General features: G+C 43.3%; 2 protein-coding genes across 4 annotated transcripts; both read right to left on the bottom strand.

Moving 5' to 3' along the window:
- Positions 1-964: 964 nt before the first annotated feature.
- On the bottom strand, positions 965-4,354 carry LOC106599531 (ladderlectin-like). Of its 2 annotated transcripts, none has more exons than XM_045694030.1 (6): positions 4,289-4,354; positions 3,845-3,932; positions 3,402-3,517; positions 2,894-3,085; positions 1,281-1,395; positions 965-1,183 (listed from the first exon to the last, which is right to left on the bottom strand). In XM_045694030.1, the coding sequence occupies exons 1-6, from the start codon at positions 4,301-4,303 to the stop codon at positions 1,092-1,094; spliced, it is 618 nt and encodes a 205-aa protein (XP_045549986.1). In that variant the 5' UTR covers positions 4,304-4,354; the 3' UTR covers positions 965-1,091. The 2 variants fall into 2 exon arrangements, with proteins under 2 accessions (XP_045549986.1, XP_045549987.1); XM_045694031.1 differs by having other exon boundaries at positions 3,845-3,929.
- Positions 4,355-13,910: 9,556 nt separating this feature from the next.
- LOC106600282 (ladderlectin-like) lies at positions 13,911-17,296 on the bottom strand. Of its 2 annotated transcripts, none has more exons than XM_045694028.1 (6): positions 17,231-17,296; positions 16,787-16,874; positions 16,344-16,459; positions 15,836-16,027; positions 14,224-14,338; positions 13,911-14,129 (listed from the first exon to the last, which is right to left on the bottom strand). In XM_045694028.1, the coding sequence occupies exons 1-6, from the start codon at positions 17,243-17,245 to the stop codon at positions 14,038-14,040; spliced, it is 618 nt and encodes a 205-aa protein (XP_045549984.1). In that variant the 5' UTR covers positions 17,246-17,296; the 3' UTR covers positions 13,911-14,037. The 2 variants fall into 2 exon arrangements, with proteins under 2 accessions (XP_045549984.1, XP_045549985.1); XM_045694029.1 differs by having other exon boundaries at positions 16,787-16,871.

The raw sequence follows: 17,296 nt of genomic DNA, 5'->3' as shown, positions 1-17,296 counted from the left end.
GAGGAGGCTGTAAGAGGGCAACAACCCAGCAGCAGGACCGCTACCTCCGCCTTTGTGCAAGGAGGAGCAGGAGCACTGCCAGAGCCCTGCAAAATGACACTGAGCACATGTGACAGTGTCTGGAGACCCCGTGGAGAACGTTCTGCTGCCTGCAACATCCTCCAGCATGACTGGTTTGGCGGTGGGTCAGTCATGGTGTGGGGTGGAATTTCTTTGGGGGGGGTCGCACAGCCCTCCATGTGCTCGCCTGACTGCCATTAGGTACCGAGATGAGATCCTCAGACCCCTTGTGAGACCATATGCTGGTGCGGTTGGCCCTGGGTTCCTCCTAATGCAAGACCTCATGTGGCTGGAGTGTGTCAGCAGTTCCTGCAAGAGGAAGGCAGATGCTATGGACTGGCCCGGCCGATCCCCAGACCTGAATCCAATTGAGCACATCATGTCTCGCTCCATCCACCAACGCCACATTGCACCAGACTGTCCAGGAGTTGGCGGATGCTTTAGTGCAGGTCTGGGAGGAGATCCCTCAGGAAACCATCCGCCACCTCATCAGGAGCATGCCCAGGCGTTGTAGGGAGGTCATACAGGCACGTGGAGGCCACACACACTACTGAGCCTCATTTTGACTTGTTTTAAGGACATTACAAAGTTGGATCAGCCTGTAGTGTGGTTTTTCACTTTAGTTTTGAGTGTGACTCCAAATCCAGACCTCCATGGGTTGATAAAGTGGATTTCCATTGATTATTTGTGTCATTTTGTTGTCAGCACATTCAACTATGTAAAGAAAAAAAGTATTTAATATTATTTCATTCAGATCTAGGATGAGTTATTTTAGTGTATATTTAAACATGTTTACTGAAAATTAACGCAGTTGACAGTGAGACTACTTTTTGGGTCCTAAGAGAATTCTATTCTTCAAGAAACAATATCAAAGAATTGAAATGCCCACTGAACAGACTCCATCTTCAAAGTGAATCAATGTTTAATTACGACTCATGAGATTAAATACAGACACCTGTTTTATTGACAAGAAACAATAACTACATAACATTTGCAGTTAGGATGCTGACACCGGCGTAGCATTTTTGGTTTCAATTGATAGTTTGAAGGATTAAACAGGTTCTTATGGAGCACACGGAGGGATAGCTCTTCCCACATGATTCATCGTTCCAGCCGTTTTCAGCTTAAGAGGAAACACGAAATAGAAAAGTAATCACATTTATTTGTTAAACGTACTCTGAAAAAGTTGAATTTGATGAATGATAATGGGCTTACTGTACCTCCAAAGTTCATCTGAATACATGGCTCTCTGGCACCATAGTGGTTATTCGGCTCCCCTTCAGCCCAGCTCTCGTAATCAAATTTGGAGCCGTCACTCCAGAACCATAGCCTGTCCTGTGGGGAAGTAGTGAGATCTCAGATGTGCTTGCTGAACAATTTCTAAAATCCAACATACTCATGGTCTTTACTCCACCACCAGAACCGTAAAAGCCACCACTACCAAAAACGTGCAGACTGACACTGGAACTGTGGGGTGAAAACCCATAAGTGTTGATACTACAACCACATTTCTAAAAATCCCAATGCATTTCCATAGCCTTGACCGGTGAAAAAAAAACCCAGCCTACAACCGTTTAAAGACTGAATCTGCATTAGGGGGGAAACAGCGCCACCATTATCATTTTTGGTCGCTGAACAGCGTCGCGCAGCATGGTTAAAAACAAAATAAAAAAATAGCTAAAATTGTTATATGTCGCAAACTGACGGGTCACCATTAAGGCTTCCAGATTTAAAACATGGCCAGACCGATATGGAATAGGTTGCCTTTTGATACCATGCTATAGTACTCACTCCAGCCCACTGTGTCAGTGGATACTGCAATGGGCATTCTTTTTGTACATCTGTAAGATCTTCCAAACCAGGTTCTTTTTTTATATAGACACTTTCTTAAAAACTACACCGACCTATCAACTTAACAAATGTCAGATACAACCTTAATCCCAAGGTCTCAAATGGAACAAGCCACCTAGTAAGTTGTTTCTGCGCCATAGCAAAGAGGAAGAGTCGAGAAGAGCGAGAAGGATAACTACGGCCAAAATCTGCCTTCTCAAGCGGGTAAGGTTTTTGTATGGCCGTCAATAAGATGTCGAATTTCATTGACGACAAATATAATGGCTTATTTGAGCAAATATACGTTTTGTAATGCTTAGGTTGTTACGAGTACTGATACAAGTAGCACACATGACATGCCAGAAACTGAGAAAACCATTTATATCGGAGTTGTGCCTGTCACACTGGAATCTGCTCTCTCATAGGCTAGAATGGTCCCACCTGATCTGCCCGACTGCATTCCATTGCAGACTCTACACATGGTTAGAGGCCAATATAATGGATCATCTGTGGCAATTGCTTTGGAGTTGAAATATCCAAGTATTCTTTCGAGATGATCAACTCAAATCTAGACCTACATCCAACAGTATTTCTTTCACTTTTGACAATGACTTCACACGAGGCCTTAGTCACATGACATGCCTAAATACTTATAACCACTAGGCTAATAAATCACATGTGTGAACAAGTGTTGCGATTGTGTGTGTCCCCCGTTACTTGCTAAATGTCAATGAGCGTTGTCACCATCTTTCCTCTGCTGTACCTCAAACTGTGCTCATCACCAGCTGAGAAACTGGCGAGTTGATTACTCTTGGCACAGAGTTGTCTGAGCAGTGTCTTAACACCTACTCTGAGCTGATTGTTTCATTAGTCTTAAAACAGGATTCCTAGGACATGACATATTGATGAGTATACTAAGACCTCAAGCTGAACTGTTCAGGTATAGTATACCTTTCCCTGGAGTCACTCCTATCACTTTTACTCAACTATGACAACTGGGTACCTTTTCCACCTTTGCCTGAACAGCATCATATCCGCCAATCCAGGTAAGAGGGAAACTGCCAGTATTGATCAACACCACCGCCTGTAGAAATCGGAACTCTTCATAGCTGTGCACAGATGCCAGGTTTGCGCCAAGGTACTTTACAGTGTTGCGCACAGGTTCCAGTTTTTCTCCAAGTAACTGACAGTGGCGCTAGAGCAAGCAGTACACAGAGACAAAGACATGTCATAATGGAAGTATTAGTCAGTTGTCCAGTCTGAGAATTTGTCTTCTGGACTCAAATATTGCCATCGGAACTAATGTTCTATTAACAGGCTCTTAGAGATTAGTTAACCCATGCCCTGTGGGTTCTAATAGACAACAGGGCCCAACTCCACACAAATATTGCAAAGCCTATAGACATTATTAATTACAGCATATTTTACATGAGGCGCCTGTTAAAATAAGGCCAAAGACCCTTTAACTAAAAGAGCCAGATCATTTCAATTGTAGAGGGTAAGCATTATACCTCTGCTTTGGGCCATGTCATTGCAGTTTTGACAAACATGAAGCAGCGTGAATTAAATTGGAACCAGCCTCTGGGGCATGGGTTTCTTTTGTCTGCTGCAAATTTCACCAAATCATCTGAAAGGAGAAGACAGGGAGTGTTACGAAATTGCAGCCGACTTGAAAGGATAGTCGAGACTGACAGACATACAAATCCCCTTGCATCATAAATAACATTTTTAGAGCAGTCATACCACAACAAAATATACACAACGAATGATGTAAAGCACAAACTCATTCCACAGAGCACCTAGTATCTACAGGTTTTAGCGCCTCCCTCTATTGATCAATTTAGAACTCCCCTCACCTGGTTGTCTTCATTGAAAGGTAAACCACCTGCAGATACTAGGCACTCTGTGGAATGAGTTCGACACTCGTGATGTAAAGTGTGAAGCTGACTCTTACTTGCTATGTTCGCAGTCATTATGTCGCCCAGTGTAAAGGCAGCGCTGAGAAGCAGTAGAAGGGTCAACATCGCCATGGTGATAGTCTCCTGACACACACACACACACACACACACGAGAGAAGCCATCTGTTTCCCCAACCTCTGCTCGAGCACCCCAGTAAGTCCACTTATCACATTCAACTAATGAAGGGCTGAGGAATACCAGCTATCATCTCTTCCACCACATACAGTAGATTAGCCTGGCACACAGGAATGTTTGACTCCAAATGGCACTACATAGGGAATTGAAAGCATCTGATAGTCACCATCTACTTAAGTAGAGAAGTCTATGCTCTTGGGTTCTCCCCAAAACAGCACCCTAGCTAACTAACCCCGATGCATGGCACACCTAGTAAGACACCATTTGGGATGAAATCCGATACAGTACTATGTTGAACTCTCACCTGCAGTCTGGTCATGTCAGCGCTCTGTTTGTGAGTTGAGTTCTACCGCTTCCTGCTCTCCTTTTTAAGGACCCATCCAGTCAGACCCCTCCCTCTCTCATCCTTTAACCGTTCAAATAATCAACTAATCATCAAGCTTTTATCATTTGAATCAGCTGTGTTGTGTTAGTACAAAAACCAAAACGTACACCCCTTGGGCAACGCCACGGGAAGAAGTTTGGTGGTGCAGGGTACTTTTAATGAATGTTATTTTCAATTGGGGTGCTGGAAAAATATGTTTGGCTGTGCAACAGGCGCTCTATTGGTCCACTATTATAGCACTACTTTTGTGAAAATGTAACAAATCTATAAAAAGTTGACATATACAGTACCAGTCAAAAGTTTGGACACACCTATTCATTCAAGGGTTTTTCTTTATTTTTACTATTTTCTTTGTAGAATAATAGTTAAGACATCAAAACTGTGAAATAACACATATGGAATCATGTAGTAACCAATATATTTTAGATTCTTCAAAGTAGCCACCTTTTGCCTTGATGACAGCTTTGCACACTCTTGGCATTCTCTCAACCAGCTTCACCTGGTATGCTTTTCCAACATTCTTAAAGGACATCCCACATATGCTGAGCACTTGTTGGCTGCTTTTCCTTAACTATGTGGTCCAACTCCTCCCAAACCATCTCAATTGGGTTGAGGTTGGGTGATTGTGGAGGTCAGGGCAGTCTGATGCAGCACTATATCACTCTACCTTATTGGTCAAATAGCCCGTACACAGTCTGGAGGTATGTTGGGTCATCGTACTTTTGAAAAACAAATGACAGTCCCACTAAGCGCAAACCAGATGGGATGGTGTATCGCTGCAGAAGGCTGTGGTAAACATGCTGGTTAAGCGTGCCTTGAATTCTAAATTAAACACAGACAGTGTCACCAGCAAAGCACCGTCACACCTCCTCCTCCATGCTTCACGGTGGGAACCACACATGCGGAGATCATCCGTTCACCTACTCTGCGTCTCACAAAGACACACTAATCAGACCAAAGGACAGATTTCCACTGGTCTAATGTCCATTGCTCGTGTTCCTTGGCCCAAGCAAGTCTCTTTTTCTTATCGGTGTCCTTTAGGAGGGGTTTCTTTGCAGCAATTCGACATTAAGGCCTGATGCACGCAGTCTCCTCTGAACATGTGTCTGTTACTTGAACTCTGTGAAGCATTTATTTGAGCTGCAATTTCTGAGGCTGGTAACTCTAATGAACTTATCCTCTGCAGCAAAGGTAACTCTGGGTCTTCCTTTCCTGTGGCGGTCCTCATAAGAGGCCGGTTTCATCATAGCGCTTGATGGTTTTTCCGACTGCACTTGAAGAAACTATCAAAGTTCATGAAATGTTCCGCATTGACTGACCTTCATGTCTTAAAGTAATGATGGACTGTCATTTCTCTTTGCTTATTTGAGCTGTTCTTATCAAATAAATGGACTTAGCCCTATTTGGTAAAAGACCATCTTCTGTATACTAGCCTTACCTTGTCACAACACAACTGACTGGCTCAAACACATTAACCTCTATGGGCTAGGTGGGACGCAGGCGTCCCCCCGTGGTGCACTCCATCAACAGCAGGTGCATTTCAAGAGCGGCAAATTTGAATCCAAATAAATGTCAAAATTCACATTTTTCAAACATACAACTATTTTACACCCTTTGAAAGATAAACATCTCCTTAATCTAACCACGTTTTACGATTTCAAAAAGGTTTTACGGCGAAAGCATAAATTTAGAGTATGTTAGGACAGTACATTCACAAGAGTTGTGTGTAATGTTTTGTCAATTCAAAGACAGGGTCACCAAAACCATAAAACCAGCTAAAATGATGCACTAACCTTTTACAATCTCCATCAGATGACACTCCTAGGACATTATGTTAGACAATGCATGCATTTTTAGTTCTATCAAGTTCATATTTATATCCAAAAACAGCGTTTTACTATGGCATTGATGTTGAGGAAATCGTTTCCCTCCAATAACCGGCAGTCAAGTCAGCATCACAAATTAAATAATTAAAATTAGAAAACATTGGTAAAATATTATATTGTCATTTAAAGAATTATAGATTTACATCTCTTGAACGCCATCAACTTGCCAGATTTAAAAATAACCTTACTGGGAAATCACACTTTGCAATAATCTGAGCACTGCGCCCAGAAAAATACGCGTTGCGATACAGACTAGTCGTCATGTTGGGGAGATCTAAAATCGAAAATACTATGTAAATAATCCATTACCTTTGATTCTCTTCATCAGATGTCACTTCCAGGTATCACAGGTCCATAACGAATGTAGTTTTGTTCAAAAAAGCTCATCATTTATGTCCAAAAATCTCCGTCTTGTTAGCACATGATCTAAGCCCGCCGGACTTCACTTCATGAACGAGGGGAAAAAATATATTTACGTTCGTTCAAACATGTCAAACGTTGTATAGCATAAATCATTAGGGCCTTTTTTAACCAGAACATGAATAATATTCAAGGTGGACATACTCTTTTATAACGTATTGGAACGAGGGTACCCAACATGAACTCGCGCGCCAGGTGTCTAATGGGCCATCATCGTTCCATGGCTCTTGTTCGGTCAGATCTCCCTCCAGAAGACTCAAAACACTTTGTAAAGGCTGGTGACATCTAGTGGAAGCAATAGGAAGTGCCAAAATATTCCTCAGCCCCTGTGTTTTTCAATGGCATAGGTTTAAAGGTAATACAACACATCAGGTATCCACTTCCTGTCAGAAAATGTCTCAGGGTTTTGCCTGCCAAATGAGTTCTGTTATACTCACAGACACCATTCAAACAGTTTTAGAAACTTTAGAGTGTTTTCTATCCATATATAATAAGTATATGCATATTCTAGTTACTGGGTAGGATTAGTAACCAGATTAAATCGGGTAGATTTTTTTTATCCAGCCGTGCAAATACTGCCCCCTAGCCCTAACAGGTTAAGAAGGAAAGAAATTCCACAAATTCACTTTAAACAAGGCACACCTGTTAACTGAAATGAATTCCAGGTGACTACCTCATGAAGCTGGATAAGAGAATACCAAGAGTGTGCAAAGCTGTCATCAAGGCAAAGGGTGGCTACTTTGAAGAATCTCAAATAGAAATAGATTTAACACTTTTTTAGGTTACTACATGATTCCATATGTGTTATTTCATAGTTTTGATGTCATCATTATTATTCTACAACGTAGAAAATAGTACAAATAAAGAAAAACCCTGGAATGAGTAGGTGTGTCTAAACTTTTGTCTGGTACTATATATGTATGCTCTTTACTTGTCAGTGTTCCAAATGGGGACATTATTTGTATTTTTACCTAAACATGCAAACACCATCAGATAGAATTCATAGCAGGCAGTGCACTGGGTTAGTCAGATTTTGATTAAGTATAACAGAACAGATGAATTGGCGAGACATTCACTCTCATGGGATGGGTTGCCAAAAAGAACTAACTGAAAGCCACACTCCCAGATCTGTTTATGCTGTTCTGCCAAGGCTATCACTGTTACGGTTCACAGCAAAAATGCAGTCAAAATACAGTTGAAATGCAGCTGATATTTTGACGCTTCTATATCCCCTGGATATCACCTGCATGAATAGCAATTTCTGTTAAGCTCGTTCCTACCCTGCTCCTGTATTTTTTTCAAACATCGACCAGTAGCATTGCTAGTGCATCTCTCTCTCTCTACCAGAGTCTACCCCATTATAAGAACCCCAACAATAACTGCTAAAAGCCCATGTAAGCCTGTTGGCCGTTTGGCATGTAGGAGATGACGGAATTTGCTTTTGGAAAAGGTTGAGGCTTTTTGACACTGGCTTGAACGGGTCTTAGCAGAGCATGTGTATGAGCATCAACAAGCCTTGTTACCATGTACCCTTTGAGAATGAATGAACCAATTGTTACATCACACAAACATAAGTACCAGATTCATTTTGGGAAATTCATTTGGGTAGTTTTCTTTGCACATTGGAGGATCCTGCAAAACCAAGTGTGAGGTTATGGCATTGATGTCATGTGTGCTATCCACATCCTGGTGCTGAACTGTGAAACGTCATGCGGTGCTGAACATTTTGAAACAGCTTGGCTCGTGGAATTACTCTTTGATCCAAACTAATACATTAATGAAATTGCTGCACTAATGAATTATTTGGAAACTAAAATCTGATTAAGGGAAAGTCCCACACACTTTTTTCTGTGCGCACAGTCAGCCTATTTGTGCCTGCCCAACAGAATGCACATTGTGGTGCGGGGACTGCCATATTGTTTCATCATTTTGCCATAAGGCGTAGAGCCATTTTTGAGTGAGAGACTAATAAAACCAATACTGTCCCCCACTGCGTCGCAATAGGATTCGATCAACTATTAGCGTCCATTGCTATATCAACGGTGTGATTACCTAGTCATTGGAATTTTGGAGATCACAGCCTAAATTGTGTTCTTTTCTTCGTCGTTATGCAAACATGGCTGATTTCCGCGACAATTTCGCTGTTTAAGCAAGCTTTGTTTAGCTAATAACATGGAAAGATTAAGTCAAACTACTTTTTGGGTACCTCGTCAACATTACAACATGAAATCCTTATGTCTTAAATGTTGCTCCGTTTAGGAAATGTCAAAGAAACCGTGTATTCTGCTTGACACAATATCACAAAGTAAGCCCATGTCCACTCCACAAATATGTAAATCCTCTTGATTCAGTCACTGGCTTGTCTGGCTGTCATGTTTTTATTTTAACCTGCCCTTATCTACACTGAAATAATATAATTTCAGTAGTCCTCTATTATGATTCATTTTTCCTCTCTATCACATAGCTCATTAAATACACCCTTGTGGTTGAATATATATCTCTTGTTGGTCCTAGGATACAACAATGAATAATCTGGAACAAATAAATACCATCAAAGGATACCTTACAGCTTCCAATAATGAACACCTTGTGAAACAGCTGTGAAAACCAACCTGTCAATATTTTAATACATAAACTTTGATCGTTTTTGGTACAGTTGTGTCATGAATTTATTTTCTGTACACCGACAATCAGACTAAAATACTGAATTCTGGTGCGTGGAATATAGAGGAGGTGGATGTGTGTGGGTGGGAGGTTCTGCCTGTCCCTTGTTCTCAACAGGCAGCCAGTCTCAGAAGGGGGACTTGAAGAGGGAGACTGCAAAGTCCAGGCACTGCTGCTCTCTTGAGAACAGGAGCAGGGTAGGAGACAGACACAGAAACAAGCAAACACACAGGTTACACTGAGAAAATGTAATGGATTGGTGTAGTGTTAGAAATGGGAGATATGTACTGCTCAACACTTTTGGAAGGTATAGCCTCCATGGTCCCCCTCCGCACAGAGAATCAAACTGATCCAAACTCACTGGTTCTGGTAGATGGGATTCCTCCTGGGGGCTCGGCCAGTCGATGGTCCTAAAATTAATTTCTTGCTTTTCTCAAATGTCAACCAAAACTTTACATACTTTGTCTATCGAGCTTCACTGAAGTGTAGGGCGTCAGGGCTTTCAGTGGTCGACTGTCCAACTGTGGAAGATTGTTGGCTTCCACCGAGGTAACCCTAGGAAGACAGAGGAAAAATATCAGTGTTAGGGAAACTAAAAGTAGCTTCAGGTCATTTGTATGCAAATAGTTGTGAGATCTTTTATATTCACTTTAACAGATGGTGACCCCAGCTAGGAGCGAAAGAGCAGCGAGGTTCTCTCAGGTCTCGCCTTCCTTCCTTCCGTCCTTCTTCCAAACCAAGTCATTTGCCCAGACGTCGTAGCACTTGGTCCCCTTCTTGATTCTGCTCCGGTAGCTCTCCTTCTGTTTCTCCTGCGCCTCGTCCATGTTCAGTCTCACCTTGATTGAGAACAGGAATAAATACAACTATATTTCCTAGGAAGGTGGTCCTCAAAAGGCGTTCTGATCTGGTTTGAAAACATCCACCGGCTCGCGTCCGTACTCGGTGGAGGCCTAGATGCTGCTGTCGTGTGCAAAGAGAGACTTACCTTCAGGTTGTTCTCGCATCCTTCCTGGTACCAATCAAGGGACTTGCCCATGGCAGTCTTGAGGGTCTGGTTGGTCCAGTCACAAAACCTGGAGGAGGGGGTAGGAAAGCGATATCTATTGACAATGTAACATATTGAAATATGTACCATGGAAAAAAAATTGTAAAAGAAATTAAAACCATTCCAGCGTTCATGACCTCGGTCACTCAAGGATGACCGTGGGTGTTGAAGATGTCCACCATCGCCTTGGAGGTGGCCTCGCCAGTCTCGTCCTTGATGGGTATCATACAAAACAATCTGTTTTTGGTTCCAAGCACCTTTAATGGTTTACAGAAGGGAATTGAGTTAAGCACGTCCTCTTTCTTCCCTTACTGACCCTAATGGGTATTGCCTCCACCCACTTAGTAAAGTGATCACCTTCACTTCATTACTATGATCATGGTGATGCAATTATACTAGCTAGCTGTGCACGGAGGGAATAAACACATCACACTGCGCATCATGCGATTCCATATGAAATGCATTTCTAAAGCCCTTTTTACATCAGAAGATTTCACAAAGTGCTTATACACAGTGGTTGTAGAGGGTGCAACAGGTCAGCACATCAGGAGTAAACGTAAGTTGGCTTTTCATAGCCGAGCACGGAGGTCGAGAGAGTCGAAAACAGCACGTCCGATGAACAGGTCCGTGTTCCATATCCGCAGGCAGAACAGTTGAAACCAGTTGGCTCTAATAAGTATATCTTGTACTCACGTCTATACCTAGCGAGAGTTTGGAAACGCAAAAGCTACATTCTGCGATTCGAACCACCAAACAGCTGCCCCACTACTTGGTATACAGGGAACGGATGGGGTAGGGAAATGTAACACTAATATTCACTGACAGCGCTCTGACAATTTTCAACTTTTAAAAGCTATACACACTATTCGTTTACGTTAGTGTTTGTGAAGTGATAAACTCAGCAACAATAAAAAAAACATCCCTTTTTCAGGACCCTATCTTTCAAAGATAATTCGTAAAAATGCAAATAACTTCACAGATCTTCATTGTAAAGGGTTTAAACACAGTTTTCCCACACTTGTTAATGAACATGCACCTGTGGAACTGTCATTAAGACACTAACAGCTTACAGATGGTAGGCAATTAAGGTCAGTTATGAAAACATAGGACACTAAAGAGGCCTTTCTACTGACTCTGAAAGACACCAAAAGAAAGATGCCCAGGGTCCCTGCTCATCTGCGTGAACGTGCCTTAAGCATGCTGCAAGGAGGCATGAGGACTGCAGATGTGGTCAGGGCAATAACTTGCATTGTCCGTGCAGTGAGACAGGACCGACCTCGCAGTGGCAGACCACGTGTAACACCTGCACAGGATCGAACATCACACCTCGGCAGTACAGATGGCAACTGCCCGAGCTACACTAGGAAGGCACAAACCCTCCGACGGTCCGCTAGACGCTGGACTGAGGTCTTGTAGGCCTGTTGTAAGGCAGGTCCTCGCCAGACATCACCTACGGGCACAAACCCACCCTCGCTGGACCAGACAGGACTGAAAAGAAACAAAAAAAGCTCTTCACTGACTAGTTGCGGATTTGTCTCACCAGGGGTGATGGTCGGATTCGCGTTTATCGTCTAAGGAATGAGCGTTACACCGAGGCCTGTACTCTGGAGCGATTTGGAGGTGGAGGGTCCGCCATGGTCTGGGGCGGTGTGTCACAGCATCGTCGGACTGAGGTTGTCGTCATAGCAGGCAATCAACGCTGTGCAGTACAGGGAAGACATCCTCCTCCATCATGTGGTACCCTTCCTGCAGGCTCATCTTGACATGACAACCCCACCAGCCATACTGCTAGTTCTGTGGATGATTTCCTGCAAGACAGGAATGCCAGTGTTCAGCGAAGAGCCCGGATCTCAATCCCATTGAGCACGTCTGGGACCTTTTTGATAGGCGGGTGAGGGCTAGGGCCATTCCCATAGCCCCAGAATTGTCCAGAAACTTTCAGGTGCCTTCGTGGAAGAGTGGGGTAACATCTCACAGCAAGAACTGGCAACTCTGGTGCAGTCCATGAGGAGATGCACTGCAGTACTTAATGCAGCTGGTGGCCACACCAGATACTGTCTGTTATGGTCATATACACTGCTCAAAAAAATAAAGGGAACACTTAAACAACACAATATAACTCCAAGTCAATCACACTTCTGTGAAATCAAACTGTCCACTTAGGAAGCAACACTGATTGACAATAAATTTCACATGCTGTTGTGCAAATGGAATAGACAACAGGTGGAAATTATAGGCAATTAGCAAGACACCCCCAATAAAGGAGTGGTTCTGCAGGTGGGGACCACAGACCACTCCTCAGTTCCTATGCTTCCTGGCTGATGTTTTGGTCACTTTTGAATGCTGGCGGTGCTTTCACTCTAGTGGTAGCATGAGACTGAGTCTACAACCCACACAAGTGGCTCAGGTAGTGCAGCTCATCCAGGATGGCACATCAATGCGAGCTGTGGCAAGAAGGTTTGCTGTATCTGTCAGCGTAGTGTCCAGAGCATGGAGGCACTACCAGGAGACAGGCCAGTAGATCAGGAGACGTGGAGGAGGCTGTAAGAGGGCAACAACCCAGCAGCAGGACCGCTACCTCCGCCTTTGTGCAAGGAGGAGCAGGAGCACTGCCAGAGCCCTGCAAAATGACACTGCGCACACTGGCACACTGAGCACATGTGACAGACGTAACAGCGTCTGGAGACCCCGTGGAGAACGTGCTGCTGCCTGCAACATCCTCCAGCATGACCGGTTTGGCGGTGGGTCAGTCATGGTGTGGGGTGGAATTTCTTTGGGGGGGCCGCACAGCCCTCCATGTGCTCGCCTGACTGCCATTAGGTACCGAGATGAGATCCTCAGACCCCTTGTGAGACCATATGCTGGTGCGGTTGGCCCTGGGTTCCTCCTAATGCAAGACCTCATGTGGCTGGAGTGTGTCAGCAGTTCCTGCAAGAGGAAGGCAGATGCTATGGACTGGCCCGGCCGATCCCCAGACCTGAATCCAATTGAGCACATCATGTCTCGCTCCATCCACCAACGCCACATTGCACCAGACTGTCCAGGAGTTGGCGGATGCTTTAGTGCAGGTCTGGGAGGAGATCCCTCAGGAAACCATCCGCCACCTCATCAGGAGCATGCCCAGGCGTTGTAGGGAGGTCATACAGGCACGTGGAGGCCACACACACTACTGAGCCTCATTTTGACTTGTTTTAAGGACATTACAAAGTTGGATCAGCCTGTAGTGTGGTTTTTCACTTTAGTTTTGAGTGTGACTCCAAATCCAGACCTCCATGGGTTGATAAAGTGGATTTCCATTGATTATTTGTGTCATTTTGTTGTCAGCACATTCAACTATGTAAAGAAAAAAAGTATTTAATATTATTTCATTCAGATCTAGGATGAGTTATTTTAGTGTATATTTAAACATGTTTACTGAAAATTAACGCAGTTGACAGTGAGACTACTTTTTGGGTCCTAAGAGAATTCTATTCTTCAAGAAACAATATCAAAGAATTGAAATGCCCACTGAACAGACTCCATCTTCAAAGTGAATCAATGTTTAATTACGACTCATGAGATTAAATACAGACACCTGTTTTATTGACAAGAAACAATAACTACATAACATTTGCAGTTAGGATGCTGACACCGGCGTAGCATTTTTGGTTTCAATTGATAGTTTGAAGGATTAAACAGGTTCTTATGGAGCACACGGAGGGATAGCTCTTCCCACATGATTCATCGTTCCAGCCGTTTTCAGCTTAAGAGGAAACACGAAATAGAAAAGTCACATTTATTTGTTAAACGTACTCTGAAAAAGTTGAATTTGATGAATGATAATGGGCTTACTGTACCTCCAAAGTTCATCTGAATACATGGCTCTCTGGCACCATAGTGGTTATTCGGCTCCCCTTCAGCCCAGCTCTCGTAATCAAATTTGGAGCCGTCACTCCAGAACCATAGCCTGTCCTGTGGGGAAGTAGTGAGATCTCAGATGTGCTTGCTGAACAATTTCTAAAATCCAACATACTCATGGTCTTTACTCCACCACCAGAACCGTAAAAGCCACCACTACCAAAAACGTGCAGACTGACACTGGAACTGTGGGGTGAAAACCCATAAGTGTTGATACTACAACCACATTTCTAAAAATCCCAATGCATTTCCATAGCCTTGACCGGTGAAAAAAAAACCCAGCCTACAACCGTTTAAAGACTGAATCTGCATTAGGGGGGAAACAGCGCCACCATTATCATTTTTGGTCGCTGAACAGCGTCGCGCAGCATGGTTAAAAACAAAATAAAAAATAGCTAAAATTGTTATATGTCGCAAACTGACGGGTCACCATTAAGGCTTCCAGATTTAAAACATGGCCAGACCGATATGGAATAGGTTGCCTTTTGATACCATGCTATAGTACTCACTCCAGCCCACTGTGTCAGTGGATACTGCAATGGGCATTCTTTTTGTACATCTGTAAGATCTTCCAAACCAGGTTCTTTTTTTATATAGACACTTTCTTAAAAACTACACCGACCTATCAACTTAACAAATGTCAGATACAACCTTAATCCCAAGGTCTCAAATGGAACAAGCCACCTAGTAAGTTGTTTCTGCGCCATAGCAAAGAGGAAGAGTCGAGAAGAGCGAGAAGGATAACTACGGCCAAAATCTGCCTTCTCAAGCGGGTAAGGTTTTTGTATGGCCGTCAATAAGATGTCGAATTTCATTGACGACAAATATAATGGCTTATTTGAGCAAATATACGTTTTGTAATGCTTAGGTTGTTACGAGTACTGATACAAGTAGCACACATGACATGCCAGAAACTGAGAAAACCATTTATATCGGAGTTGTGCCTGTCACACTGGAATCTGCTCTCTCATAGGCTAGAATGGTCCCACCTGATCTGCCCGACTGCATTCCATTGCAGACTCTACACATGGTTAGAGGCCAATATAATGGATCATCTGTGGCAATTGCTTTGGAGTTGAAATATCCAAGTATTCTTTCGAGATGATCAACTCAAATCTAGACCTACATCCAACAGTATTTCTTTCACTTTTGACAATGACTTCACACGAGGCCTTAGTCACATGACATGCCTAAATACTTATAACCACTAGGCTAATAAATCACATGTGTGAACAAGTGTTGCGATTGTGTGTGTCCCCCGTTACTTGCTAAATGTCAATGAGCGTTGTCACCATCTTTCCTCTGCTGTACCTCAAACTGTGCTCATCACCAGCTGAGAAACTGGCGAGTTGATTACTCTTGGCACAGAGTTGTCTGAGCAGTGTCTTAACACCTACTCTGAGCTGATTGTTTCATTAGTCTTAAAACAGGATTCCTAGGACATGACATATTGATGAGTATACTAAGACCTCAAGCTGAACTGTTCAGGTATAGTATACCTTTCCCTGGAGTCACTCCTATCACTTTTACTCAACTATGACAACTGGGTACCTTTTCCACCTTTGCCTGAACAGCATCATATCCGCCAATCCAGGTAAGAGGGAAACTGCCAGTATTGATCAACACCACCGCCTGTAGAAATCGGAACTCTTCATAGCTGTGCACAGATGCCAGGTTTGCGCCAAGGTACTTTACAGTGTTGCGCACAGGTTCCAGTTTTTCTCCAAGTAACTGACAGTGGCGCTAGAGCAAGCAGTACACAGAGACAAAGACATGTCATAATGGAAGTATTAGTCAGTTGTCCAGTCTGAGAATTTGTCTTCTGGACTCAAATATTGCCATCGGAACTAATGTTCTATTAACAGGCTCTTAGAGATTAGTTAACCCATGCCCTGTGGGTTCTAATAGACAACAGGGCCCAACTCCACACAAATATTGCAAAGCCTATAGACATTATTAATTACAGCATATTTTACATGAGGCGCCTGTTAAAATAAGGCCAAAGACCCTTTAACTAAAAGAGCCAGATCATTTCAATTGTAGAGGGTAAGCATTATACCTCTGCTTTGGGCCATGTCATTGCAGTTTTGACAAACATGAAGCAGCGTGAATTAAATTGGAACCAGCCTCTGGGGCATGGGTTTCTTTTGTCTGCTGCAAATTTCACCAAATCATCTGAAAGGAGAAGACAGGGAGTGTTACGAAATTGCAGCCGACTTGAAAGGATAGTCGAGACTGACAGACATACAAATCCCCTTGCATCATAAATAACATTTTTAGAGCAGTCATACCACAACAAAATATACACAACGAATGATGTAAAGCACAAACTCATTCCACAGAGCACCTAGTATCTACAGGTTTTAGCGCCTCCCTCTATTGATCAATTTAGAACTCCCCTCACCTGGTTGTCTTCATTGAAAGGTAAACCACCTGCAGATACTAGGCACTCTGTGGAATGAGTTCGACACTCGTGATGTAAAGTGTGAAGCTGACTCTTACTTGCTATGTTCGCAGTCATTATGTCGCCCAGTGTAAAGGCAGCGCTGAGAAGCAGTAGAAGGGTCAACATCGCCATGGTGATAGTCTCCTGACACACACACACACACACACACACGAGAGAAGCCATCTGTTTCCCCAACCTCTGCTCGAGCACCCCAGTAAGTCCACTTATCACATTCAACTAATGAAGGGCTGAGGAATACCAGCTATCATCTCTTCCACCACATACAGTAGATTAGCCTGGCACACAGGAATGTTTGACTCCAAATGGCACTACATAGGGAATTGAAAGCATCTGATAGTCACCATCTACTTAAGTAGAGAAGTCTATGCTCTTGGGTTCTCCCCAAAACAGCACCCTAGCTAACTAACCCCGATGCATGGCACACCTAGTAAGACACCATTTGGGATGAAATCCGATACAGTACTATGTTGAACTCTCACCTGCAGTCTGGTCATGTCAGCGCTCTGTTTGTGAGTTGAGTTCTACCGCTTCCTGCTCTCCTTTTT

Source organism: Salmo salar, chromosome ssa14, assembly GCF_905237065.1.
Source record: "Salmo salar chromosome ssa14, Ssal_v3.1, whole genome shotgun sequence".
NCBI classification, from domain to species: Eukaryota; Metazoa; Chordata; class Actinopteri; order Salmoniformes; family Salmonidae; genus Salmo; species Salmo salar.
This window is presented reverse-complemented; position numbering and strand designations above follow the sequence as displayed.

Bases quoted from the DNA above. Each gene is read 5' to 3' on its own strand.
- LOC106599531 (XM_045694030.1), bottom strand. The intron at 3,518-3,844 runs GTAAGAGTCAGC...TTCTCCTTTCAG, and splicing joins AATGACTGCGAACATAGCAA to ATGATTTGGTGAAATTTGCA. The intron at 1,184-1,280 runs GTACAGTAAGCC...TTTCCTCTTAAG, and splicing joins TATTCAGATGAACTTTGGAG to CTGAAAACGGCTGGAACGAT.
- LOC106600282 (XM_045694028.1), bottom strand. The intron at 16,460-16,786 runs GTAAGAGTCAGC...TTCTCCTTTCAG, and splicing joins AATGACTGCGAACATAGCAA to ATGATTTGGTGAAATTTGCA. The intron at 16,028-16,343 runs GTATAATGCTTA...TGCTTGCTCTAG, and splicing joins TGACATGGCCCAAAGCAGAG to CGCCACTGTCAGTTACTTGG.